Source organism: Rhinopithecus bieti, unplaced genomic scaffold (assembly GCF_001698545.2).
Source record: "Rhinopithecus bieti isolate Rb0 unplaced genomic scaffold, ASM169854v2 scaffold_16097, whole genome shotgun sequence".
In the NCBI taxonomy this organism is placed as follows: Eukaryota; Metazoa; Chordata; class Mammalia; order Primates; family Cercopithecidae; genus Rhinopithecus; species Rhinopithecus bieti.
The window spans coordinates 1,446,568-1,472,377 of NW_016808851.1; the positions used below are offsets into that span (position 1 = coordinate 1,446,568).

At 43.1% G+C, this 25,810-nt stretch overlaps 1 protein-coding gene across 1 annotated transcript in view; it reads left to right on the forward strand.

Moving 5' to 3' along the window:
• Positions 1-25,810, forward strand: part of AKAP12 (A-kinase anchoring protein 12) — a 128,792-nt gene that overhangs the window by 57,759 nt on the left and 45,223 nt on the right. The window contains exon 2 of the mRNA XM_017887622.1: positions 11,496-11,652. Within this exon, the coding sequence (XP_017743111.1) occupies positions 11,496-11,652 (157 nt within the window). The remainder of the gene's footprint in view (positions 1-11,495; positions 11,653-25,810) is intronic.

Below are 25,810 nucleotides of genomic sequence, written 5' to 3' on the forward strand. Positions count from 1 at the left end.
TGGGGGCGGGGGGGGGGTGGGCGGGCACCAGGGATGCCCCGTGTCCTGTAATTACCGTCCACAGTGTCCACAGAGAGGAAGATACTGGTTGTGTCAGAGACTTGGTCTAGGATTCACAGGTTTTTCTTCCAGTTGGATTTAATGAGCTTCTCTCTGTCCTAAGACCCAAATGCTGTGGGGTTTGCCAACATTACAAGGTAGGCATTTCACAGAATGGAATTCTGGCAGGCCATCTTCATGCAGTGAATTACTGTCATTGGTAGGTGGTGCTTTTTATTGCCCCCATCTCCAGCAGAGATCTTATAAATTCCCTTTGCCTGAAATCAGCATGGTTGATCTCCCACCTAACCAGATTTAGAGTGCTTTGTTTTCTTTCGCATACTTTCCCAGAGAACTTGGGAGTTTTAATACTTTTAAAAACAACTGTAACATTTTATAAAGTGGAGGAATACTTGACTGAAGTGTTGTGTGTTGAAACATAACTGCATGCATCCATAGTGTCTTTAGTTATGGGGGATGTTAGTAGATGTGACTCGGAGAGGGTTCCATGAGGAACTCATTTTTAGAAAATGCAGTGATTTTCTCCTTAGAGATTCAGAATGCACATTAAGGAGTTTTAAAATTCTAAGTAAATCTGCTTAACTCTGTCTACCTCAGAGTTTCCCAGGCTAACCTGGAGCACAGAACACTTCTGAGATAATGCCTGATATGCTGGTGTCGATACACCCAGTATGCTCATGCTCTCGGATACCAGTTTGATAAACACCGAACTTCAAGAATTTAGAGGCCTAATCTGTAGACAACATTCCTAATAAAATGAGTTCACCTGTAGTGGACAGTCCTTTGGAGTTTCCATAAGCAACGTGATACATTATTTTCTAAGACATCCAACAATTTGAATATTAATGTTCAATGGAATTAATTTTGCATGCTAAAAGCAAGCTGATGATTTTAGTGGATCTCTCTTAGCAATCATTCTTTCTCATGTCCAAAGATGAGTTTGGGTTATTTCTCCTGAAATTATGGTTAACTAATTTTCATGAATTTTACTGAAAATGAGAAGAAACATGAAAATTTGGGATTTGTAGACAGTGGCGAGAAACTCTCTATCTGGTATTTATACCCCTCACCAAGCAGCACTCACGGGCCCACAAGTCCTTGTGCTGTGCAGAAACCGTTCCAGCCGCCTTCCTTAAATAGTAAGCACTGCATTTCAAACACAAAATAAAATTAATATTGGCTTTCTGAAAATTAGAACTTTTGCACTAGGATTAAATTAAATTAGTTCAACGAATGTGACAGCATGACAAAGCTGGTCTAAGCCAATCAGGTATTGAAAGTGGATAAGTGTTGCTGTCGGGTGAATAGCTCTTACTCGGCAGTTGGTGGGATGATGTAGTGTAGGCTCAAACCCTATCTTGGAATGAAGACCTGCAGGATAAAGTGCGGTAGGACACGTGGGGTTTGGACAGCTGGGCCCTGTTGTTTTCGTCCTCTGGAGCTGGAGGGAAGGGGCCACAGGGACTGTGGGTGATGGTGAGGAGATGTTCACCCCCTTTTCTGAGTCCTTCAAATGAACTCAGTCGAGCTTACAGTGATGTCACCAAGCAGTAAGGGGATTTTTTTGGGTGGTTGGTTTTGTTTTGCTGAATATACGGGGTAGAAAGAAATATCATGAAATTTAAAACCATCAGTGGCTTTATTTAAAGATCAGAGGCTTCATGGCATCTGTAGGTTAAGACCTGGGACCTGCTGCCACCCTCAAGAGGACCCGCTGCCTCTTCCCTGAGAAAAACTGGCGGCGGGAAGAGAGCTCTGGAGGTCAATTTCTCAGAGATAAGGGCTTCTTATTTTTAGAGATCACCGCAATCACGCCCTCCCCGGGATGCATACTCTTCTCAGTTTCCTGTGGTTGGAGAGAGCTTTTGACTCCATGCTTTGATAATACCTCTGAAACCCGATAAGCAGTTCATTTTCTTTTTTAAAAACCTTACTATTTAAAAAGCCTCCTCCTATTTTTCTTTTGCAGATTGCCTTAAATCTTTTTTTAAATTCATGGAATATAAACGTATATTCATGATTGCCTTAGCAGTGCTTATTATATATACTGAGCTAATTAAAAATCACATCGGCCAGGTGCGGTGGCTCACGCCTGAAATCCCAACACTTTAGGAGGTTGAGGTGGGCGGATCACCTGAGGTCAGGAGTTTAAGACCAGCCTGGCCAATGTGGCAAAACTGCATCTCTACTAAAAATACAAAAATTAGCCAGGTGTGGTGGCACACACCTGTAATCCCAGTTATTCAGGAGGGCGAGGCAGGAGAATCGCTTGAACCTGGGAGGTGGAAGTTGCAGCGAGCCGAAATCATGCTACTGCACTCCAGCCTGAGAGACAGAGCGAGACTGCATCTCAAAAATAAATAAATAAAATAAAATAAAGTAACAATCATTTTCTTGCCATTCTCTACAGAATTAACAGTAATGTTTTACACTCTTAAAGAAAACCTCTTTAAAATAGCTTTAACACTGAGGTTTTAATAAGGTTTATTTCTGCGTCTCAGAGAACTGAGATGCAGCATCTTCAGGCTGAACTTCTTGGAAGGCATGACTGTGTCGGGGAAGGAATGGAGAGACTAAAGAATTCGATCCGGTCCTCTCACAAAAATTAGGGCTATTGTTCATCTGAAGTTCTCATAGATCTGGATCACCAACGGAATAATGCATTTCTGCATTTAGCCTCCATCTTATTTTCAGCCTACTTCTGGAAATTAAATATACATTGGAAAATACATTGTATGCCTAGGTTAAAATAAAAGGTTTTTTGTTTGTTTTTTTGTTTTTTGCTAGTCTGGATTGCTGTTTGAAGTATTTAATTTTAGAGTGAGTACACCAATTGGAGCTATAGCCATTGACTTGTATGAAATAAATCATCAGTCTTAATGATAGCTCTTTGAGTTACACTGATGGGTGGACTCACTGATACACACCACACAGCTGTGTGTGTGTGTGTGTGTGTGTGTGTGTTGTGGGGGCAGGATCACTTGCCCTAGCAACCTGAGGATTTGAACCAACCAGGAACCGCAGGAAAAAAAAAGCTACTATGGACCGGGCACAGTGGCTCACACCTGTAATCCCAGCACTTTGGGAGGCGGAGGCGGGTGGATCACAAGGTCAGGAGTCCAAGACCAGCCTGACCAACATGGTGAAACCATCTCTACTAAAAATAGAAAAATTAGCCAGGTGTGGTGGCGTGCACCTGTAATCCCAGCTACTCAGGAGGCTGAGGCAGGAGAATCACTTGAAACCAGGAGGTGGAGGTTGCAGTGAGCCAAGACTGTCCCACAGTCCTCCAGTCTGGGGGACAGAGTGTGACTTCGTCTCAAAAAAAAAAAAAAAAAAAAGGCTACTGTGTCTTCTTTTCTCTTCCTGTGAGCAAGTCTGTGATTTCAAAGCCATGGCCATGTTACCTATAGCCATACCCCGTGTCTTAATGTGCAGCCCCGTATGAATGTATGTCCTGGGATATGTGTGTATGTGTGTATAGTGAGATGTGTCGCTTCTACCAAGCTGTGTCTAATCTTGTTGGATTCTCTTGTCATTTCACATCTCAGACTCAAACCAAATGCTGCCTCCTTTGAAACCCTCCTTAACAGAAACACAAGGACCATTTATAAAAGGTGACCACAGTGTGAGATAAGGGCTGGAAAGTACTGGGATAGCACATCGACCTTGATTTGATCAAATGGACCAAGTCTTATAAAATGGATGCTGAGTGCTTTTCTATTTAGAAAGAGAATTTCCCCCAATATGATTTCATTTGAATTTCACACAATCCAAAAACAGAGATAGTATTAGTCTCAGTTTGTAACTGGGAAAATGAGCTCAGAGGTAAAGTTCCATAGCTGAGAGGAGCTTTTGGACTCTAACCAAGACCTTGTACGTGCTGTGCTGTCTTCTGTTTCCCCCATGACTTCTATAGTTTAAAAGAAAAGAAAAGAAAAATCACAGACGGCCCTCCTCCATTTAGACCTTTATATAAACCACCTTTACCCGCTTTGTCCTGCCCAGACCTAGAAAATCAGAAAGATTAGACGCCTTTGCCATTTGCCAGGTGTTATTGTTGAGTGCAGAGCAGGAAGAACACAGGTAACAACTCCCAGAGCTTTCATTTTAGAGAGGAACACAGGCACGGAACAAGTAATTCCCAAGACCACAATGATTGTTAACAAATAGTATAACAAAGACAGCTAGAATTTATGTTAATAGTTGACTTATTAAGAACTTAATATGTGCCTGGTGATGTTTCAAATATTCTTTGAGGTATATAAAAATGAATTCTTGGCCGGGCGAGGTGACTCACGCCTGTAATCCCAACACTTTGGGAAGCCAAAGCGGGTGGATCACTTAAGGTCAGGAGTTCGAGACCAACCTGACCAACATGGTGAAACCCCATCTCTACTAAAAATAGAAAAAAATTAGCCGGGTGTGATGGCACTTGCCTGTAATCCCAATTACTCAGGAGGCTAAGGTGAGAATCACTTGAACCCAGGAGGCGGAGGTTGCTGTGAGCTGAGATCACACCACTGCACTCCAGCCTGGGTGACAGAGTAAGACTCTGTCTCAAAAAAAAAAAAAAAAAAAAAAAAATGAATTCTTTTTTTTTTTTTCTCTATTTTAAAAGCCAGTCAAGTTTAGCAGTGTGGGGTTGTATACCAACTTTAGTAACACTGATGTTAATTTCTGATAACCCACTATCATCGGACCAGCCTAAAAATGAATTATTAACTCCATTTTACAGAGAACGGGGAAGATATGAGGTAGGCAAGAAATGTGCTCAAGGTCGTGAAAGTAACTTCCTTAAGGTGGAAGCAAATGTATACAAAACACCCTTGTGAAATGGGTACATAATGCATAGGACAGATGTGTGCTCTGTCAGGAGCCTGGAGTGGTCTGCTGTAGAACTGTGATATGCTTGGCTCTGTCCTGGTCAATGTTTTTGATGAATGGCTTAGCTGAGGACGTTAATATGCTATTTACATTTGGCGATGATATAAACAGAGGAGTTAAAGCTCCAGCAGTGTGACCTGTTGGCTTAGATGATCTTAAGAGATTTATGAACCCTGGCAAGTCAGGTTATTAACATGCTTGAAGCCTAAGAAGCTATGAGTTTTAGGGTTCAATGTGTTTTCACTTTTACAATGATAAAGTGAGTAAAAAGGAAACCACGTCTGTTCTCCCAATCTCCCTCTAAAAGGACAAAACCAAACAATAACAGTGCCATAGAGGTAGCCATTATTAAAGATTTGGTACATATCGTTCCAGACTTTTAAAAAATGCTTATACAAACATTGACTCCTTTTCTCTCTCCCTTTTCCTCTTCCTCTCCCTCTTTGTTAGTGGTTTATTTTTGTTTGGTTTGGTTTTAAACACATAAAAGAATCAAATATTCTCAGCAACTTGCTTCTTTTCCTCCTTAAACTGGGGACATCTTCACCCATGAGTGTGTCTAAATTGATCTGCATAGCTTTTGATGCTGTCTATTGCATGGACGTCTCATAATTTAACTACTCTCCTCTACTGATAGACATTTAAGTGTTTTTTTGTTTGTTTGTTTTTGTACTTTTTGCTATTATAAAGTATTTAGTACTTATTTATTTTTTCTTTGTAGAGACTAGGTTTCTCTTTGTTGCCCAGGCTGGTCTCGAACTCCTGGCCTAAAGCGATTCTCCTGCCTCAGACACTCAAAGTGATGGAATTATTAGCATAAGGCACCATGGCCAACCCTATTATAAGTTATTATGTGTTGCACATCATAAATATGTAATGCCATATCTATTAGAATGGCATGGTGTAGCTAACGGGTTTGCATATTTAAAATTCTATCCCTATTTCCAAATTGCCTTCCAGGGATATTGTTTACTGATTTATACTCTGGTTTTCATTTTTTTCTGTTTGACATTTTTAAAGATTTACTTTCAAAACACTTTCTATTAAAATGAAGGATAAAACACAGTGAAGAGGTTTCTTTACAAGTTTGTCATGGGATTTAAAATTCCTTCCAGATCATCTTCAATTCTGATCATGTGTGGGTGTGTCCTGGTTATGTTGGCTTCTGGTTCCTTCCCATGAAGGCCACTTACAGGTTTGCTTCTCGGTCGTACTGCCCCGGGTGGAACGAATTGCCCTGTTGGAGCCTCGTCTACGTGTGAACTGCGGGAGTGCTGGGCCACTTGCACCCGGTCATCCAATGAGCATGTAGATCCAGGAGTATCATTTCTGCAGTGAAAAGAGTTGCTTTAGTTGGCTTACATCCTCTGCCTCCGGCATCCTGACAGCTGTCAAGGGCTCATCATTTTACAACTTCATTAAAGAGCCTGGTACTCTTGTTTCTTACTCTGCAAAGGAGGGCCCCAGAAAGTTGTGGAATCCTGTGGAGAAGGAAGTGGATGGAGAAGTCTCTTAGTTTTTCTGTGGTGCCTTGGCTACCACTTGGACATTCTTGGTTGTTGTTCTTACAGAAATGAGAGGAAAACACTTTTGCTAGAAACATTTGAGGTTTTTAGGGTCTTTTTTTTTTTTTAACAGCTTGTTTAGTTGTCATGTGGTAATACTTCATGGGAATAAACTCTGGCTGACCCACTCAAAGGATATAAGCTTGAAAACATTTAGGGTTTTGATTTGTTCAAAGGAGGCATTTGTGCTTTTTGAAGCACAAATCCAGTGGGAAAATAGGTTTTCTGGTGCTTACCACGTTTAAGTGTAAGGAGCATGTCTTTCAAGTCTAGTTCTCATCTCGAAAGAAATAACTATTTATAAAACTAAGTTCAGGGTGGATGGATAAAGCTATGCGAGGAAGCTTCGGAGTAGAAAAAGTGAAATACACATTTCCTCCTTCTTTCTTGTTTGATAACAGTTAAGTCCCAATGTTACTTTCCTCCTTGAAATGGGTGGCCCTCGAATCCCATCTGGCTCCACCGAATCCCATCTGGCTCCACAACCTCCCATCCCATGTGCCACTATGTTGTGTCTGCATCTCTCAGGGTCTCTCTGGGCAGAGCTGTGTGTAAATCCTGTGTTCTGTGGCCATTTGAGTTACAGGGAAAAGAGAGACTGATTGAAGGGAAGCAAGGTGCGTGTTTATTGATGAAGAAGTGTATCCACAACGTATGAAACCATCAGGTCATAAAATAACACGTCTTCCCTATTATTTTTTAAGTGAATGCTTTGCCTATATATATACACGTAGAAAACATGGAAAAGACTTAAATGAATGTGGGTTTGAAATCCTCTGATTTGAGGTGACTTATTGATAACTCTCAGAAATCCCTGAATTTTTAACAATGGTATGAATTATTTAGATGGTTTGGGGATGGGAGAAAAAACAAAAGCACTTCTGATTTGGAGTGAAATAAAGGGAATTATCCATCTTTAACAACACGTGGGGTTTGCAAAAGTGTAGACATGTCTGAATGTGACAATCTGACTAGGAATGAAGTCCCATTTTGTGTGGAGTGTTGGTGCCTCATGGGCTCTGAAAGCTGACCTGAGACATCACCCTTCAGGTCAAAGCTTGGGTACCCTGGCGGGATGCAAGCTATTCACAGTAAAATAGACTCAAAAACTCAGGTTCAGTAACGTCACTGTCATAAATTGTTTTCTACCGAAGTTAATAATGTATCTAGTGCCTTTCTCAAATAGGGACAGTTACCCTGTGGTTATTGAAAATTACTATCTCGTAATGCATTCATTATGATACTTAGGATATAAGGTGTCTAGCATTTGACCTCGTTTTCAAGGGTCCTTCTTTTTATCATCTAATGTACTTTGCTATGCATGTGTAACATCTCTTTTTTAAAAAATTTTTTTTGGAGACAGTCTCCCTCTGTTGCCCAGGCTGGAGCGCATGATCTCAGCTTGCTGCAGCTTCCACCTCCCAGGTTCAAGCAATTCTCCTGCCTCAGCCTCCTGAGTAGCTGGGACTATAGGCACACACCACCACACCTGGCTAATTTTTTGTATTTTCAGTAGAGACGGAGTTTCACCGTGTTAGCCACAATGGTCTCGATCTCCTGCCCTCATGATCTGCCCGCCTTGGCCTCCCAAAGTGCTGGGATTACAGGCATGAGCCACTGCGCCCAGTGTAACATTTCTTTTTTAAATTATGGTTTTATTTGGAGACGAGGGTCTCTCTATGTTGTCCAAGCTGGCCTCAAACTTGTGGGCTCAAGCAGTCCTCCTGCCTCAGTCTCCCAAGTGCTGGGACTACAGCACGCATCGCAGTGCCCGGCTCAGTAACATTTCTAAAAGAGTAAACAGAAATTTGTGCCTGTGTGCTATAGAGTCTTCATGTTTAAAGAGACTCAATTTGGCTCCAACTAAAGATATCTTGGATTAGACAATTCACAAAGGATTATAATAATTTTTTCAGTAATTTTAGGTAGTTTGTAGAACCCTAAACTCTATAGAACTTCAGAGTTCTGGTTCCTAAACAAGAGGCACAACTGACCAAAGTTTATTGCTTTGAAATTGAGGTATTAAGATGGCTTTTTTATGTTCCCTGTTTAGTTTGCCATATCATGAAACTGTTTATGTCAACGGTTTCTAGGTTTAAGATTCACTGGGTTACCATGTAGTCCACAATAATATGTGATTCCTGCTTTCCTCCCCCAACTTTTCTTCCTGTTATTAGTCAAATCTAAGTCGTGTGTACATACTCAATGATATTTAGTTAAAATACTCTGACATTTGACTGGGCACAGTGGCTCATGCCTGTAATCCCAGCACTTTGGGAGGCTGAGGCAGGAGGATCACCTGAGATCAGGAGTTGGAGACCAGCCTGGCCAACATCGTGAAATCTCGTCTCTACTAAAAATAGAAAAATTAGCTGGGCATGGTGGCAGGCACCTGTAATCCCAGCTACTCAGGAGGCTGAGGCAGAAGAATCGCTTGAACCCAAAAGGCGGATGTTGCAGTGAGCCAAGATCACGCCATTGGACCACAACCTGGGGGACAAGAGTGAAAATCCATCTCAAAAAAAAAAAAGAAATACTCTGACATTTTGCTGATGGGCTTTGTGGAGACACACTACCCCTTTTCCATTCCCTACCCCCTGCTTTTGTCTTTAGGTTTCATTTAAAATTCCCATCGTTCATATTTTGGTAAGAGAAGACTTTAAGTGGAAATGTAATCTGAGTATTCTGTTTAATAAAGGGACTCAGCATGGGCATTTTGAAGCCAACAATCCCATCTGTAGTGTAAGTATTAAACTAAAGTGATATTATTTCAGGAGGAAGCTCATGCAGTTGAAGGACAGCCTTGCTGGGAGCCAAGAACAGCCAGGTGAAAACAATTCAGCACAACTCACGGCTTCTGGATTGCGTGTCTTGAACTCAGTCCCTTCAGGGTTCAGGGTCTTGAGTCAGTGGTGTGGCCAGAGTCATTCATTAGCCTGGAAGCAGGATCGAATGATGTCAGACCGAGTGTGGAGCTGAGATTGCTTTGTAGCATGCAGGTCTGTACCAGACCTTTTCCAGACCTGTTCCAGACCTGGAATACCCTTTAAGTCATTTTATAGTTGTGTGTAGTAACAGGAGCTTCAAAACATGGCACCTGTCTTTATGTTGAGAGCCTTAAACAGAAAAATCCTGGAAATAGTTGGTGGCAAGAGCTGTTTTCGGGCCACGATGCTCCCATTCCTGAGCTGTGTGACCTGGGGCAAGACAACCCCACCCCACTAGAATTGCTTTGAGTCCCAGTGTCATTATTATAAAATGGAAATAGCAGTTGCCTACACTGGTTTTAAGATAAATGAGATATCTGTATATATAACATTGTTGTATATTACAATGTTGAAACATTTAGGTTCCTAATGGTCATTGTTTCTACTGGCTTAAAATTTTTTTACCTATATTCTCAGGATTAAAAATATGGCCAAGAGCAGGCCGGGCCTGGTGGTTCACGCCTGTAATCCTAGCACTTTGGGAGGCAGAGGTGGGCGGATCACTTGAGGTCAGGAGTCTGAGACTGGCCTGGCCAACATGGCGAAACCACGTCTCTACTGAAAATACAAAAATTAGCCAGGCGTGGTGGCACACGCCTTTAATCCCAGCTATGTGGGCGGCTGAGGCAGGAGGAGGATCACTTGAACCTGGGAGGTGGAGGTTGCAGTGAACCGAGACTGCACCACTGCACTTCAGTCTGGGTGACAGAGTGAGACTCCATCTCAAAAAAAAAAAAAAAGTATTATATGACCAAGGGCATGCCTACATGCGTGCTGATTTTGTGAGGTTTTTTTGTTTTTGTTTTTTGTTTTTTGTTTTTCTCGCTCTGTCACCCAGGCTGGCGTGCTGTGGCTCGATCTCTGCTCACTGCAACCTCCACCTCCCACATCCACCTCCAGGTTCAAGTGATTCTCCTGCTTCAGCCTCCCGAGTAGCTGGGACTACAGGCATGCGCCCCCATGCCTGGCTAATTTTTTTGTATTTTTAGTAGAGACGGGGTTTCACTGTGTTGGCCAGGCTGGTCTTGAACTCCTCATCTCGTGATCTGCCCGCCTCAGCCTCCCAAAGTGCTGGGATTACAAACGTGAGCCACCTCGCCTGGCCATGCCTGCTGATTTTGAAACTGATGCCATCGATTGCATAGGGCATCCTGTGGGGAGGATTGCAAATGACCATTGTAGTAATATTTTTAAGGAAAAAGCAATGACCCAAATGCACGTGTTATATGTGTCTTGTTTGCTTGCTGGGCTCTGGGAGCACTGGCCTTCGCACCAAGGGGCCTCCCTTCTCTGCACCCCCTTTACCCTTTTCTCACGCAGCCCTTGCCTGTGGAAATGAGATCTCAGCTTTACCATTACTTCCTCAGAGAAGTCCTGGACACCCCAGCCTCGGTTAGGGCTGATTTGTTTTTTTGTTTTTTTTTTTGTTTGTTTGTTTGTTTGTTTTTTTAACAAAAAGGGCTCTGTTTATTATTATTATTTGTTCTATGTATGCCTCCTTTATGACAGTTTCCACAACTGCAGTTTAGTAATTATTTGTTTAAAAGTCTGCCTTCTGACTTGTTCAGTCAATTATGTTTAACCTGCATCTAATCACAAGGAAACATTATTTATTATTTTAAAGTAAAAAAGGGGTTTTTAAGTGTGCCTTCCATAGTAATTTGTAAGCTCAAAGCTTTGGGAAACACATCTGATTTATTAATGTTTGTATCTGAAATAGGTCTGGAAAGGTGAGTGTATGTGTCTGGTGTTCCAATGAATGAATTAATGAGTGGATAAATGGCTCCTGGGCACACTTTCCCTGTCAAGGCCCTGTCTGCTTGTAAGGTAGCTGGATCTTTCAGACAAATGTAAGACTTAACTCTTCATTGTTTCTGAACTTCCTTTTCTCTGTATTTCTTCTTTCACTGCTTTATATTCTGGAAGTTAATGCCTTGTTTCTTGACTTGGTCATGAGGACCGAAATTAAGTTTCTATGGCTTTGTCTTTCCCATAGCTCCTACAGAAGAATGGTCAGCTGTCCACCATCAATGGCGTAGCTGAGCAAGACGAGCTCAGCCTCCAGGAGGGTGACCTGAATGACCAGGAAGGAGCCCGGAACGGTCAAGGAGCCCTAAATGGCCAGGAGGAAGAAGAAGTCATTGTCACAGATGGTAAGCTGCCTCTCCAGGCACTGGAAGGCACACAGCACTTGCAACAAACTTTGAACTCAGCAGAAAATACTCTGTCATACTGCCTGGTGGTAGATTGACGTTAATAGCAGAAACAATCAATTGGTTACAAAAGGAAGTACTTATCTGACCATTTGGATACCCCCTATACTTAGACCTTGAAGTTATGTTTCCTTTTTCTTATCTGGAACTTGATGCTTTTAAATTATTGTTGCTCTGTCCCAGCTACTTGTCTGAAGTTATATGTGAGTTCTTGTTGGAAACAGAAGTCATGGTTGCTTTAACAGTATCTCTCTCTCTATAGAGGAGCCTGCTATACTTGCACAACTTTTTCTGCACATACCCCTCTTTGCTTAAACTATGATGTGCTGCACGTTTTATAGCTCTTGAGCCTAGAGATCCTCGAGGCATGGTCAGTGAAGAGTGATCATTTGGACACAGTATTGGGATCTGATTTTTACCCATATGGGGAGTGGGGAACCACATCTTAAGGTCAGAATTGAGCGCATATGGACCAGTAAGTCTTTTGTGAAAAGTGAAAGGCTGCATGTTGAAGAAGGACCTTTGTCTACTCTGAGTTCATTGTTTCATTTAATCATAAATAAAGGGATAACCCGTAACCGCTATCAAAGATATGTAAAATGATGATTCGGCATACGGTAAATTGATTCATGTAACATGAATAAGAGAGACAAATGAAGGGAAAAATCCTTTCACAGGAGATTCAACATCGCCTCACTTAGATGAGATTCTTCAAACATGTGGAACCTGTTTTTCTTCTTGTTTGATGCCCCCACAGAGCTGCTTCAAGCAGGGAGCTGCTTTTGAAGTTGGTGGGAATACTTATCTGTATATAGCACCACAGGCACAATATAAAGTTAGAAATATACACAGTCTCACGGGCGGAGTATTTGCATGACCTAGTGTGAGAGTTTCAAATAATTTTCACCCAAATGATTGGAATGGACCCAACTCAAATTCCCAAGTCCAAAGCTTTGTCCTTCCCGTGTTAACTTTTGAGTCAAGTCAAGCACCAGCAACATGTGAGCTTACTATGGCCAAGTCCGTAAGGTTAAGACAAGGCAACTTGGTGACTACCAAATGAATTGTGCAAGGGATGAGAACTGCAGGGTTCAGGTGGAGCTGTCACTTGAGGTCAGAGGGGAGATTAGGAGGAGGCTGGATTTAGATGTGTCTAAACAAGGAATGCCAGCAAAAGTGAGGAGAATAATAACAGCCAACACTTTATGTGCTTTTATTATAGGGCCCAGAGAGGTGCCTTTTGTGTGTTACCACCTTTAATAGATACAGCAACCCTATGAAGTAGGTAATATTGTTCCCAAGAGGCAAATCCAGATCAGCAGATTCCAAAACCACTTAACCGCTGCGCGCTGACTGTGCAGGGCAGGTTCGGAGGCTGGTGTGTTGGAACAGCCTGGCCCCAGTTTTTATTGAAGGGTGTAGAATGAAAGCCCAGAAGGGAAACGGGGCCAGACAACAGGGCCCTGAAAGCAGAATGGAGTTTAGAAAGTATGTAGTGGACAACGTGTGATCACTGAACTGTGCCACCAAGGGGGTGCCGGAGGCTTCTTGTCTGACTTAGCTTATCTGTAGGATGGATAAGAGGAGGGAGGGATGGGGCAGGGACACACGTTTTTTTCATAGAATCCCGAATAGCCTGGAAATTCTTTTTTAATCTGCGGCATGTTTACTGGAGGTCTTAAGGTTATCTTCCCTTAGTCCAGTTGTGATTTCTTTTACATTTCAGCCACGTGGGTAAACACCGATTTTCACAGTGAGTGATTCAGTCTCTCCCCTGTGACTATTCCATCATCTCCCTGAGGTGACCCAGGCCTCTGACCATGGCCTCAGAGGTCTGAGCAAATATCAAATCCCCCATGCAGGAAGGGTGGTGATTTTTATTTTTTATTTTTTGAGACGGAGTCTCACTCTGTCACCCAGGCTGGAGAGCAGTGGCTCGAGCTCGGCTTACTGCAACGTCTGCCTCCCCGCACCCTCCCCCTACCCCCGGCTCAAGTGATTCTCCTGCCTCAGTCTCCTGAGTAGCTGGGACGTGCCACCACACCTGGCTAATTTTTGTACTTTTAGTAGAAACAGTGTTTCACCATGTTGGCCAATCTGGTTTTGAACTCCTGACCTCAAGTGATATGCCCGCCTCAGCCTTCCAAAGCGGTGGGATTATAGGCGTGAGCCATCATGCCCCACTGTGGAAAAGTAGTAATTAATATACATTTTTTGTTTTTGCTGTTGTTTGTTTATTTTGAGACAGGGTCTTGCTCTATCACCCAGGCTAGAGTGCAGTGGCATGATTTTGGCTCACTGCAACCTCCGCCTCCCGGGTTCAAGCGATTCTCCTGCCTTAGCCTCCCAAGTGGCTGAGACTACAGGCATGCACCACCATGCCCGGCTAATGTTTGTATTTTTATTAGAGACAGGGTTTCACCATGTGGCCAGGCTGGTCTTGAACTCCTGACTGAAGGTGATCGCCCGCCTCAGCCTCCCAAAGTGTTGGGATTACAGGCGTGAGCCACCGTGCCCGGCCACTCATGATTAGGTTTTATGGTTGCTTCCAGAAATCAGAATTCTACATGACAGTTTGCTGTAGTATAGACAAAGGCATAATTTGGCCTGTGACACTGGCCTGTAGGATTTGGGACTCCTTTGTTTCTACCACTGTCCACTTAAATAAGAAGAGGGCTTACTCATTTTTGTCCCTGGGAGGATTAGTCCACAGTGGAATTTGGTCCTGCTGTAGATAAAATAGCAAGATCAACCGATGGGAGAAAATAATGAACAAGGACCATTCCTGCTGGAGGGTTTTTACTTTACAGCGGCAGACAGTATTTAGACAAAGCCAGAGGTGACATTATTTTCCCCATCTTGACTCACTTGCTCTAAAACTGGAAATACTGGTAATTCAGAACCAACCCTCCTCCTATAATGAAAACAGAATTCTGCTTCTTTGTAAACTTTCTTAAATGTTAGAAAGAAGGAACTGCATACTAAATATTGTTTAAACTGTACAGCAGGGTCCAATATATGTAGGTTTTGGGAGGGGGCTTGATTATGTCATTTGGCCTTCTATGAGAGCACACACAATGCGGCATGGACACAAACATTTATTTATAATGAAAATACACACAACTAATTACTTAGTCTTGGTGAGTGGTCCCTTTCTTCTGAGCTTTGGGATTTTCAGTTTATACAAACTGCTTATATAGAAATGCAGCTGGGCTTCCTCTGCCTAACTAAAAAGTGCTGTCATGTTGTGCTATTCCCAGGATTCCCAGAGACTGCACAAGTGCCATTAGTTTTGGGCAAATCTGCTTCTGCTGAAAAGATGGAAAAAAAAAAAAGAAAACTCCCTTTCCCCAACCCAAATTATCAATCGTTTTATAGTCTATGGCTTGTATGGTCTTTTCTTTGTTAAAAACCCAAACAAGAGGCTGGGCGTGGTGGCTCATGCCTATAATCCCAGCACTTTGGGGGACCGAGGCGGGTGGGTCACCTCATGTCAGGAGGTTGAGACCAGCCTGGCCAACATGGTGAAACCCTGTCTTTACCAAAAATACAAAAAATCAGCCGGGCATGGTGGCAGATGCCTGTAATCCCAGCTACTCCGGAGGCTGAGGCAGGAGAATCGCCTGAACCCAGGAGGCGGACGGAGGGTGCAGTGAGCTGAGATCACGCCATTGCACTCCAGCCTAGGCAACAAGAACAAAACAAGAGTTTTGTTTAAAAAAAAAAAAAAAAAAACGAAAAAAGAATGATTTTTAAAGCATCGTATCTTGGGCTGAGGCCAATTTTTGATTTAAAACTTTTGCAGACTAGGTGTGGTGGCTCACGCCTGTAATCACAGCACTTTGGGAGGCCAAGGCAGGCAGATCACTTGGGTCCAGGATTTTGAGATCAGCCAGAGCAACATGGTGAAACCCTGTCTCTTTTTTCTTTTTTTTTTTTTTTTTTTTTTTTCAACTTTTGGAAATAAGAACAACTTTGAAAATTTAGGCGTGAAATTCAATCTTAGTATCTGTTAGGCAGATGGTTTCTTTTCCCCCAAACAGTTGAGGAAAATCAATTAACTCAAACCCAATACCTTTTATTCCTTTAATAACTAGCCTATTTGATTTTGAAATAACGTGTCTGCAAAACCTCATTGCATATACAAGGAATCCCAGTGATTATCTCAGGTCTTCATACGTTTGACTTCAATCTTACACGCTGTTATTTGCTTTTCTTTTTGCGATTTGCTTCTCTGCAGAGTACATACGCAAACTTTTCAAAGCTGTGAAAAACCACCTTTTTCCACTTCCAGGTCACTTTGGTTTCTGTGAGCCCAAACACTGGCGTCGCTCTTCTTAGCTTTAGATTTTTTTTTTTTTTTTTTTTTTTTTTTTTTAAGAGGGCCGCGGCGCGGCGGTGCTCAATGCTGTATCAAGCACTGTTGGGAGGCCGAGACGGGGCGGATTCACGAGGTCGGAGATCGACGCACTCCTGGCTACACGCGTCGAACCCCCCGTCTCGTACTACCAAATACAAAACGCTAGCGGCGCGACCGTGGGCGGCCCGCGCCTGTAGTCCTCAGCTACTCGGCGAGGCTGAGGCAGGAGAATCGGGCGTAAACTCGGGACGGGCGGCAGCTTGCGTGAGGCTGAGATCTGGCCAGCTGGCAGCTCGCAGTCGGGCGACAGAGCGACGACTCCGCTCAAACAAAAAAAAAAAAAAAAAAAACGAACGGGCTGTCGCCCAGGTTGGAGTGCAGTAGTGCAATCATGGTTTAATGCAGCCTCAAACTTCTGGACAAATGTGATCCTTCTGCCTCAGCCTTCCCAGTAGCTAAGACTACAGGCATGTGCCACTGCACCAGACAATTTTTTTAAAATGCTTTTGTAGAAACAGGTTCTTGCCATGTTACCCAAGCTGGTCTCAAATTCTTGACTTCAAGCTTCCTCCTATGTCGGCCTCCCAAAGTCTTGGGATTACAGACATGAGCCACCACAGCCGGCCTTAAATAATTTTTCTTCACAGGGGCTTCACACCGTTTGCGTACCCTGAGTTGAGGATATTTACACCAGCAGCAACGGAGCAGGAAGCAGCTGGGTGCTCTGACCTTGGCATTTACCACTCTGGGGCCAGCTGCTTTAAAACTGTCAGCCAGTGACCAGATGAACCAGGCCTTGTTACGCTAATCAGAGAATGGTATAGAGGCAGCTCCTGGTGTCTGCACGTGGACCACCACTGTGACACCAGCTGTGATCACACCCCCTACCCCCCGGGGAAAAATAAAAAACAAAAAGCCTCAAAATGCTGTCGCTTAAAGCAGAAGCCTTTGAGAGGGTATTTCTTAACGTTTTACAGGATTCCACTTTTCTACATCTGAGTATTTTCCCCCAGATATAGTAACAAATACAACACTATAGAGAATTTCATTTTTCTAATGGCGCTTAATGTCATGGTCTGCTTTTATTAAATTTGCCATTTGAATCCACCAGCTCCTGGTGTACAGTTCCTCTGGGAAACAGAAAGACTGAAAGGTTACCGCTAGATAATTCCAGCCCTCCCTACAGATCTTGTTACCTTACAGAAAATCCATTCTGAGTTAAAAGTCGTTCTTCCTTGCTTTGAACATTTAATAACTTTATCTGTATAGTAGGCACCCTAAGAGCTGCTCTGAGCCTCTTCAAAGATGACCCGCCCACCCCATACCTGTTTCTCTTCAAGAGGCTGCTTTCTGTGCCCAAAAGGATTATTTTTATGATTTGATTCCTTTTCTATTTCAGTTTTCAAATTGTGACATCATTGGTATCTTGCTAGATGTGCCTGTCACCCACTTTACAGCCCTCCACTCCTCCTTTCCTTTTCTCCACACCAGTTGTTAACATCTGGCATTTGACATCTGTCTCTCACCTTCACTTGGTCTAAAATACAAGAATCAAGCCCAGGTGTGGTGGCTTACAACTGTAATCCCAGCACTTTGGGAGGCCGAGGAGGGTGGATCACTTGAGTCCAGGAGTTCGAGACCAGCCTGGGAAGCATAGTAAGACCCTTGTCTCTACAAACATTTAAAAAAATTAGCTGGACGTGGTGGTGCACGCCTGTATTCCCAGCTACTTGGGAGGCTAAGGTGGGAGGATCGCTTGACTTGAGCCCAGGAGTTTGAGGCTGCAGTGAGTCGTGATTACACCACTGTATCAGCCTGGGCAACAGATTGAGACCCTGTCTCAAAAAATAAAATAAAATATAAGACTCATAAGGATGGCCGGGGGTGGTGGCTCACGCTTCTAATCCCAGCACTTTGTGAGGCCAAGGCGGGTGGATCATGAGGTCAGGAGATCGAGACAATCCTGGCTAACACAGTGAAACCCCATCTCTACTAAAAATACAAAAAAATTAGCTGGGCATGGTGGTGGATGCCTGTAGTCCCAGCTACTCAGGAGGCTGAAGCAGGAGAATCGCTTGAACCTGGGAGGTGGAGGTTTCTATGAGCTGAGATCGTACCACTGTACTCCTGCCTGGCCAACAAGAGGGAGACTCCATCTCAACAAAAAAAGAATCATGAGAGCAGAGATTTCTTGGGATGGGGATTCGGAGGGTGGTCCACGGCAGGAGATGGGATGAGGGGGCCTGTTTTGTTCAGTGCTGAATCCTCTGAGCCTGAACCAGTAGCTGGAATACAGGAAGTGCTCAGCAAATATTTGAATAAATGAAGACACAGTTTTCAGATGGAGTTCACGGTATTACATTTATAATCATCTAGGTGAGGAGGATTTGTTGGCTTTAACTCTGTATCAATTCATTTCCTGCTTAAAGACTGCGGCTTTGTATGTTTTATCCAAGGCTCTCTTTCCTTTGTTGCATCCGCACTTACAAAGCCAGACCCTTTTCAGGACTGCACCATGCTGGGTTCTCACAGGTGCTTGCTGTTGGTTAGCCAGGTGTTGCCTGGCAACATGAAATCAGACCCTGACCTGCACGTGATGAGATGCAGATTCCTAGTAACACTATCAAACACAAGTGCCCAATAGACAAAGAGAGGGGTCCCCCTCGCACATACTTTGGTAATTCAAATACAACATTATTCATGACATTTTCTCAAGCTGTATCCTGTTTTGTAATGTTTTGAAGACTGGAGGGAACACACACAAAATAGGCCTTGAACTTAGGTAAAAGTACTATGCTATGCGATTTCTGGGAACTGGTTTTAATTCATTCTCCTGCTCTGCAGCAATTATTTTTAGTGTGGCTGCACTGAAATTACTTATGTCATTGACAGATTTCTGGTACAAATATTTCACTGCCTTCATCCTTAAAGAAACACACTTATTTTTCCATAATCAGCAGTCAAGATGTTTTTCTCTGAACTATATTCAAGTCTGACAGTGCAGTGAACTTTTCTTTTTCCTTTTGACTTAACAAAAGGAGTGAGGAAGAAGGACAGCACGACTTCTGTTCACCCTTTCTCCCCTTCATACATCAACTAATTCCAGGGGGCTAGACACGGCTAGGAGTGCTTTAATTACTGTTTTTTGCGTGATCTTGGTTTGAGTACGTTTCTTTATCTCATTGCAAGTCAGTTTTCATCTATGAAATGAGCATCCCCACTCGTCTCCGAGATTCTGTGGCTAATATCAGTATTACTAGTTATCTGGGCATGAAAAAGAAAATAGTGGATTAGTTAATGAAGACACCCAAGTGACCTTAGGCAGGCAGCAATCCACTTGGTAATTCCATTATGCCTTTTTATAGAAATACTTTTATGGCTTTTCTAATTTTTTTTTTTTTTTTGAAGACAGAGTCTCCCTCTGTCACCCAGGCTGAAGTACAGTGGTGCAATCTCAGTTCACTGCAACCTCTGCCTCCTGGGTTCAAGCAATTCTCCTGCCTCAGGCTCCTGAGTAGCTGGAATTACAGGCACACACCACCATACCTGGCTAATTTTTGTATTTTAGTAGAGATGGGGTTTTGCCATGTTGACCATGGCTGGTCTCAAACTCCTAACCTCAAGTGATTTACCCACTTCAGCCTCCCAAGTGCTGGGATTACAGGCATGAGCCACCGCGCCTGGTCTCTAATCTGATCTTAAAAACCATTTTCTAGATTTGAAGTTTTAATTTAATTAAAAAGTTCAAGAAGGGAATTTTATTCAAGAATATCTTGAAACATAATCCTTTTGGTGTCAAAGAATAAGAAAATACCTTCACAAATGTAGCCACCAAACGCCATCCTCTCATCTTCCTGTATGTGTTCTGCTGAATGACTGGCGGTCAGGACTGTGTAATAAGGATTGGTAATAGCCAGGGATTGGGGGAAGAAGTTGGTAAATGCTATAGCTGCTTGCCCTAAAGATTTTCAGTCAGCTTTGGAGATGTTACCTATAAATCTCTATTTTTTTTTTTTTTTGAGACGGAGTCTCACTCTGTCACCCAGGCTGGAGTGCTGTGGCCGGATCTCAGCTCACTGCAAGCTCCACCTCCCGGGTTCACGCCATTCTCCTGCCTCAGCCTCCCGGGTAGCTGGGACTACAGGCGCTGCCACGTTGCCCGGCTAGTTTTTTGTAGTTTTAGTAGAGACGGGGTTTCACCGTGTTAGCCAGGATGGTCTCGATCTCCTGACCTCGTGATCCGCCCGTCTCGGCCTCCCAAAGTGCTGGGATTACAGGCTTGAGCCACCGCGCCCGGCCTATAAATCTCTATTATTCAGAGGCCACTCAAGTCCACTTTCAAATTGGGTCCATGTTCTGTCCCATTTGAGAAGGAATCAGGCAAGTCAGCCTGTAGGCTTGCCCAAGTCGCAGTCTAAGAATTAGGCCCTTTTCTGCCAGGCACGGTGGCTCACACCTGTAATCCCAGCACTTTGGGAGGCTGAGGCAGGTGGCTCACAAGGTCAGGAGTTTGAGACCAGCCTGGGCAACATAGTGAAACCCCGTCTCTACTAAAAATACAAAAATTAGCCCAGCATGGTGGCACGCAGCTGGAGAATCACTGGAACCCGGTAGGCGAGGGTTGCAGTGAACCAAGATCACATCATTGCACTCCAGCCTGGGCAACAGAGTGAGACTCTGTCTCAAAAAAAGAAAAAAAGGATTTAGGCCCTTTTTCTTGAAGGGACTGAGGTGGTCCACAAGGAGTGGCTCTCTGTAATTAAGCCACTAATGGAAATATGCAATTATTTTAGCTATTGTCTTAGTCTGTTCAGGCTGCTATAACAAAATACCTCAGACCAGGTAATTTGTAAGCAACAGAAATTTATTTCTTACAGTTCTGGAGGCTGGGAAGTCCCAGATCAAGGCACCAGCAGAATCAGAGTCTTGTGAGGTCCCACTTTCTCTAGATGGTGCTACCTATGTGTCCTCATGTGGCAGAAGGGCAGAGGGAACAAACTCCCTTAAGCCTGGCACTATGAAGGCACTAATCCCATTCATGAGTGCTCCACCCCAAGGCTGATTGCCTCCCAAAGGCTCCACCCTCTAATACCATCACCTTGGTGATTAGGTTTCAACATACGAAATTTTTTTGTAGGGAGGGACACAAACATTCAGACTGGAGTGGCTGTTTTATTTATGGAATGAAAATCTTTTAGACATTTTCTCAAGGACTGATTCACCTTGAGAGTAAAACAGTTTCAGTGTCACCTAATTTATAGTAACTTTTATATGGTTAAGGCAATGATGCAGTCTAGAGCACAGTGTCCCTATATTATAGTGTATTGGTCTATTCTCACACTGCTGTGAAGAACTGCCCAAGACTGGGTAGTTTAAAAAGGAAAGAGGTTTAATTAACTCACAGTTCTGCAGGGCAAGGGAGGCCTCAGAAAACTTAAGAATAATGGTGGGAGGGGAAGCAAACACATCCTTCTTCACATGGCAGCAGGAAGGAGAAGTGGAGAGCAAAAGGGGGAAGAACCCCTTATAAAACCATCAGATCTCATGAGAACTCACTCACTGTCAAGAGAAAAGCATGAGGGTCACTTTTAATTAAATTTCCTCCCGCTGAGTTCCTCCCATTAAACATGGGGATTACGGGATTATGAGAACTACAGGTCAAGGTGAGATCTGGGTGGGGACACAGACAAACTGTATCATAGAGAAAAGGATGCTTTGATAACGTCTAAAGATATATTCTCTGGGCTTAAAATTCAACAACTGTTTAGTCTGTTAATCAAGATTTATTCCTGCATATCATGCTTTGAATTGTTTTCAAATTGCTCTGTAGTTCAAGCGTCAGTACAGCCCGATATCAGGTAGTTTTCCCCCGACCTCTAGTGTTAACCAGTGCATGCATTAGTCATTCAGGTGAAAAGTGCTATGTGCTAGATTTAATCAGTCAAATGAACTGGTTGCTTTCATGTGTCTTAACATGGACATGCAATATTTAGACCATCCGCAAGCACAAGGTCATTATCCTCCTGTATTAATTTGCTAAGGTTGTCATGGTAAAATACTCGACTGGTGGTTCAAACAACAGAAATTTATTTTCTCACAGTTCTGGAGGCTGGAGGTCTGAGATCTTGGTGTTGCAGGTTTGGTTCCTCCTGAGGCCTCTCTTTTGCTTGCAGACGGCCACCTTCTCACTGTATCCTCACATGGTCTTTCCTCTGTGCATGTGCACATTCCTGGTCTCTTGGTGTGTCCAAGTTTCCTCTTATAAGGATGTCTATTCCTTTTTTTTGAGACACAGTCTTGCTCTGTCACCCAGGCTGTAGTGCAGTGGCATGATCTCGGCTTACTGCAACCTCCACCTTCTGGTTTCAAGTGATTCTCCTGTCTCTGCCTCCCGAGTAGCTGGAATTACAGGTGTGCACCACCACACCTGGCTAATTTTTGTATTTTTAGTAGAGACAGGATTCTACTCTTCACCATGTTGGCCAGGATGGTCTCGAACTCCTGACCTCAAGTGACCAGCCCGCCTCGGCCTCTCAAAGTGCTGGGATTACAGGCGTGAGCCACCGCACCCGGCCAGGACTCCTGCTCTTATTAGGGCCAGGCTAATGGCCTCATTTTAACTTAATCACTTCATGAAAGACCCTGTCTCCAAATGCAGTGACTTTCTGAAGTACTGGGAGTTAGGACTTCAAATGTGAATTTGAGGGGGACACAGTTCAGCTCATAACACCACCTCCATGATTGACCCACTTTGAAAGTCAGATTTGGGACCAGAGAAGTGTTAGTAGAAGGGAGCTTTGAGGCTCTCTGAACCAGGAGCCTACCCCTGTGCAGGAGGCTCTTCTGCTTAACCACTTGAAGGTTTGCAGAGTTTTCTCCATAAAAGGAAGCCATTTATTCCCCTGGAGCTAAAATATGCCTCCCTCCAACTGCTCTTCTCTGTTCCCAGGGCTGCCTTCTGGAACTACACAGAATAAACTCACCTCCTTTTTCCACATGGCAGCCCTCTAAGTATTTGAAAACATTTATCATGTCTTTTCTTTAATCTTTTCTCTAGGCAAAACATCTCCTGAGAAAATAACCTGTCTCACATTAAAAGAAAAACGCCAGGGCTTATATATATTTCAGATAGGAATGTGCTCGATGGAAGCTTGCCAAACATCACTGGGTTTCAATTGCAGTATCCCCACTTTTAAGAACAGTTTCTTTCTCAGACTCTTTAAAACATGAGAACAACTTAGTTTGCTTTAAGCCAAATATTATGTACTGAAAGAATTGACTGGAGGACATGAGTTATTGATACTGAAGTATGTGACTGCTGGTATAAGAGAGTCCCTTCCCTCAAGGATGTTGCAAAATGAGCTAAAGTCAAATAAAGTGAAGAAAGCATCAATATTTGTTGACATGGATTTCTAACCCTGGAGTGATCAGTTACCCTTCTGGTACTTCACTCCACAAGATAATTAGCATACACCCTTACACAATGCGGTAGCTAGAGATTTGAGCAAGAGAATTCCTGCTTTCCAGATAACTGTTAGCTGTAAATCAAGTGGCAGATTCATAGTGTCCAACCAAATAATCAGGGAGCAGAGCCAGGGTCTGCTCCCAAGCAGCCTCCTGCTGAGCTCTGAGCCGCAAGCCCTGTGGCCTCACTGTGTAAGCTTAGCATTATGGACTGAAGGTTTGTGTCCACCCAGACGTACATGTCGAAATCCTAACTCTAAGGTGATGTGGTATTTGGAGGGAGAGCCTTTGCGAGGTACTTATGTCATGAGGGTGGGACCCTCATGAATGGGATTAGTATCCTTATAAAAGGGGCCACTTCCCTTTCACCATGTGAGGTTACAGGGAGCAGTCTGCAGTCCAGAAGAATCTGGGATTACCAGATCCCAACCACACTGGCCTCCTGATCTCTGACTTTCAGCCTGCAGGATTGTGGGAAATAAAAGTGTTCGTTGTTTATGAGCCACCTGGTTTATATGGTGCTTTTACAGCAGCCCAAATGGACTAGGACAATGAACAAAAAGTGTGATGTCTTCCGCATGCTTGTCAAAATCTTGGTCCTAAATATTCCCCTAATCAAGTCCATTTCCGTTGAGTATGTTCAAATACCTTTGGATTCTGTGTCAGTGTCACCTTGATACATGTCTGGCCGTTGGAATCTGAGGCTGTTTTGAGTCTTCATCCCTTGTGTAGCTCATGGACTCCTTTTGGTCTTCAGTCTTCTGAATATCTTGTAATGAGGACTCTCCACGTGAATCTGTTTCCATTCAATGTGCTGGGTTCTTTAAGCTCTTTCAATCTAGAAACTCATGCACTTGGCTGGACGCAGTGACTCATGCCTGTAATTCCAGTGCTTTGGGAGACCAAGGTGGGAGGATCACTTGAGCCCAGGAGTTTGAGACTAGCCTGGGCAACACAACAAGACCCCGTCTCTATAAAAAAATAAAAATAAAAGAAATTATCTAGGTGTGGTGGTGCATGGCTGTAGTTCCAGCTATCCAGACGCTCAGGCTCCGGAGAATCGCTTGAGTCCAGGAGGTTGAGGTTGCAATGAGTCTCACCATTTACACTCCAGCCTCGGTGACAGAGTGAGACCCTGTCTCTAAGAAAAGAAAAGAAAAACTCATGTACCTCATTTCTGGGAAAATTTTTCCCCATTTCCCTCTTTGTTCTCTTTTGGGATTACAATTGGTGCTTCCTATCTGTGGGTTCCTCTTTCATGGATTCTACCAACCCTCGATGGAAAATACAGGTTGATTCTATATCACTTATTGTTTAGGGAAAAAAATAAAAATAAAATGAAAAGTAAAAAAAAAAAAAAAAAAAAAAAAATTTAAGAAAAACCAGATTGAGTATCCCTAGTCTGAAAATCGAAAATCCCAAATGCTCCAAAAATCTGAAACATTTTAAGTGCCACCATGATACTTAAAGGAAATGCTCTTGGCAGCATTTTGGATTTTCAGATTGAGGATGCTCAGCCAGTGTGTATAATGCAAATATTCCAAAATCTGAAAAAATCCAAAATCCCAAACACTTCTGGTCCCAAGCAGGGGATACTCAACCTGTATCTGGGGGGAACATCCACAAAATTCCTAAAGGCAGAATTTGAATTTGCCAGTCTCCCAGTACTATGTTGAATCCACTTGAATGAAGTGATGTATAGGTGTTGCATTAGGCTTATTAATTCCAGCCAACAAGATGCTTATTTTATTACAATGCACTCCTGAGAAATTTACAATAAAGGGACTTTCTTATTTTTTATAGAATGTGTAAGATTGTTTTTAGCCACCCTCCCCATGAACCAATTTTCACCCCATTGAGGGCAATATCACCCTCATTTGAGAATACATGATTTAAGGTAAGCATAATAGCCAATATTCTTCTTCTAGAATATACTCAGAAGTGTTTACCTTTATTTGCACCTCAGAATAACACGACTACAGGTGTAATTTTTATTCTCCCATCAATTGAAGCCCAGAGGTTTAAATACTTCACACCTGGTCCTATAGCTAGCAGAAGGCCCAGAACTAGAAACTTTTCAGACCTTGAATCGTCTTTTAACTATACCAGAGACAGGTGTACAGAATTTTAAGATGAATAGAAGATACGGACCACACAGCACTCAGGAAAGAATCTGATTCCTATTCCTATGTATCTGAACAAATTTGGTAGTAGGGCAAGTTTTTTCTTATTTTGTTATTTTTATTATTATTATTATTTTTTTTTTTTTTTTTT